At 41.7% G+C, this 3,148-nt stretch overlaps 1 protein-coding gene and 1 long non-coding RNA gene across 2 annotated transcripts in view; one reads left to right on the top strand and one right to left on the bottom strand.

Annotated features, from left to right (window-relative positions):
• The window catches only part of LOC123730929 (uncharacterized), a 14,231-nt gene extending 11,083 nt beyond the window's left edge, over nt 1-3,148 (bottom strand). Inside the window, exon 1 of the long non-coding RNA XR_006762369.1 lies at nt 3,012-3,148. This is a non-coding gene — a long non-coding RNA (uncharacterized lncRNA). The remainder of the gene's footprint in view (nt 1-3,011) is intronic.
• Nucleotides 1-3,148, top strand: part of pcat1 (1-acylglycerophosphocholine O-acyltransferase 1) — a 13,206-nt gene extending 10,058 nt beyond the window's left edge. Inside the window, 1 exon segment of the mRNA NM_001165266.1 lies at nt 3,010-3,148. Within this exon segment, the coding sequence (NP_001158738.1) occupies nt 3,010-3,018 (9 nt within the window). The 3' untranslated portion in view covers nt 3,019-3,148.

Here is a 3,148-nt window from a genome sequence, read left to right as displayed (position 1 = left end):
TATGTGAATTGTATGTGTAGTTTTGTCCCTCTTAGTTGTTGGTGTCTCTGGCCAATGCATCTCCTCTTGTTTAGTCCTCTCACTGACTCTCTTCTTCCCTCTCTCATCTCTTCCTCTCCGCTGTACTAAAATGGTTCTCTAAGTAGTCACTCTTACACAGACCTTCATATGTCTCCTTCATATCTCTCTCTCTCAATCTCATTTATATATACAGTTGAAGTCGGAAGTTTACATACACCTCAGCCAAATACATTTAAACTCAGTTTTTCACAATTCCTGACATTTTAATCCTAGTAAAAATTCCCTGTTTTAGGTCAGTTAGGATCACCACTTTATTTTAAGAATGTGAAATGTCAGAATAATAGTAGAGCGAAGGATTTATTTCAGCTTTTATTTCTTTCATCACATTCCCAGTGGGTCAGAAGTTTACATACACTCAATTAGTATTTTGTAGCATTGCCTTTAAATTGTTTAACTTGGGTCAAACGTTTCGGGAAGCCTTCCACAAGCTTCCCATAATAAGTTGGGTGAATTTTGGCCCATTCCTCCTGACAGAGCTGGTGTAACTGAGTCAGGTGTGTAGGCCTCCTTGCTCGCACACGCTTTTTCAGTTCTGCCCACAAATTTTCTATGGGATTGAGGTCAGGGCTTTGTGATGGCCACTCCAATACCTTGACTTTGTTGTCCTTAAGCCATTTTGCCACAACTTTGGAAGTATGCTTGGGGTCATTGTCCATTTGCAAGACCCATTTGCGACCAATATTTAATTTCCTGACTGATGTCTTGAGATGTTGATTCAATATATCCACATAATTTTCCTACCTCATGATGCCATCTATTTTGTGAAGTGCACCAGTCCCTCCTGCAGCAAAGCACCCCCACAACATGATGCTGCCACCCCCGTGCTTCACGGTTGGGATGGTGTTCTTCGGCTTGCAAGCCTCCCCCTTTTTCCTCCAAACAAAACGATGGTCATTATGGCCAAACAGTACTATTTTTGTTTCATCAGACCAGAGGACATTTCTCCAAAAAGTATGATCTTTGTCCCCATGTGCAGTTGCAAACCGTATTCTGACTTTTTTATGGCGGTTTTGGAGCAGTGGCTTCTTCCTTGCTGAGCGGCCTTTCAGGTTATGTCAATATAGGACTCGTTTTACTGTGGATATAGATACTTTTGTACCTGTTTCCTCCAGCATCTTCACAAGGTCCTTTGCTGTTGTTCTAGGATTGATTTGCACTTTTCGCAGCAAAGTTCATCTCTAGGAGACAGAACGTGTCTCCTTCCTGAGCGGTATGATGGTTGCGTGGTCCCATGGTGTTTATACTTGCATACTATTGTTTGTTCAGATGAACGTGGTACCTTCAGGCATTTGGAAATTTCTCCCAAGGATGAACCAGACTTGTGGAGGTCTACAATTTCTTTTCTGTGGTCTTTAGATTTTCCCATGATGTCAAGCAAAGAGGCACTGAGTTTGAAGGTAGGCCTTGAAATACATCCACGGGTACACCTCCAATTGACTCAAATGATGTCAATTAGCCTATCAGAAGCTTTTAAAGCCATGACATAATTTTCTGGAATTTTCCAAGCTGTTTAAAGGCACAGTCAACTTAGTTTATGTAAACTTCTGACCCGCTGGAATTGTGATACAGTGAATTATAAGTGAAATAATCTGTCTGTAAACAATTGTTGGAAAAATGACTTGTGTCATGCACAAAGTATATGTCCTAACCAACTTGCCAAAACTATAGTTTGTTAACAAGAAATTTGAGGAGTGGTTGAAAAACGAGTTTTAAGGACCTAAGTGTATGTAAACTTCCTACTTCAGCTGTATCATCCAGAGTCTCAACTCCTACAGTATCCTAGTGGTAATTGTTCCATTGCAGCCAGAGGTCAGGGTAGCCTTCAGCAGTCTGATGACCAGGCTGTACTACTGTATTCATTATCACAGGCTGGTGATGTTGTGTGTCCCCGGGGGGAGTGTTGTCAGTCATCGTACACACACAGAATGTCAGTCATCCACCGAGTATTAATTCGGCTTGGGCAGTATCCAGATTGTCATACCTTCATACTGACCTTGTATGAACACAAGGGGCACTATTTTCCAACCCCACTGAGCCTCTGTAATGCAAAGGTTAGCAATGCTAACAAGTACATGTGAAATCCCATTGTGAATGCAAGCTAAATGCTAACTAGCATATTGCAAACATTTTATACAGTCTCTGACAAACTATTTGCAGGACAGACATCCCAGCTCATAAAGTCATGCAAGTAACTCAGAAATGCTACTCAGTTTGCTGCACGCATAAAACAAATACTAGACAGCAAGGCTCTTGATCCAGGAAGGGGGATTATCTGATGTTACCAAGAGAAGCTTAATTTTGCATGAAGCTAACCACTTAGCTAGATAACTATCTAGCTCCTAAATTAGCAAACCAAATGCAGAACTGAAAATCATTTAGTTAACTTAATAGTTATAAGAGGTCTAGCTGGCAAACATTCACCTGGCACGTGACTCACAAGGCTCCTGTCTCTCGTTGTTTGCTTGTAAGCTTCATTATCAAAATAATAATGTGACCAGTGAAAAGAAAAGTACGATCTGCTTCATCTCCTAACGAATTACACAAGTTGACTGCAGGTGTTTACTTAAAGTAGCAACAAATATTCAAATGTATTAATAAAAAATAATAATACTTTTTCGGTATTGACGGTATTAAAAAAACATCCCGTGGCTATTTACAAATACACCGTTATAGGGTATACCGCTAAAGCCTAGTGTGAATATGCCTCTTAAAGAATCTACAGACACACACTCGCACTCATTCAGTAACCTTTCTCTCTCTTTCTCTCGCCTCAGGGGCCTTCATTCCAGCAGTTCCAGTTCAACCAGTTGTCCTGCGTTACCCCAACAAAATGGTGAACGCACAACTAACCTCTCCTTTCTGTCTTTCCTCCCTCCTCTCCTCCCTCCTCTCTCCCTTCCTACTTCCCTTCACTGCTTTCCTTTACATACCCGTTGACGGTTTCTCTCTTCTCACGGCGTGAGTCCGTGTCCGTGTAGTGGCTTCATGCTCGTGTGGAGTGATAGTTAATCCCCCCCCTCTCTCTTGCTGTCTTTGTGCTCTCTCCCTCCCTCAGGTTTCATGTCCT

This window comes from Salmo salar, chromosome ssa27, assembly GCF_905237065.1.
Source record: "Salmo salar chromosome ssa27, Ssal_v3.1, whole genome shotgun sequence".
In the NCBI taxonomy this organism is placed as follows: domain Eukaryota; kingdom Metazoa; phylum Chordata; class Actinopteri; order Salmoniformes; family Salmonidae; genus Salmo; species Salmo salar.
This window is presented reverse-complemented; position numbering and strand designations above follow the sequence as displayed.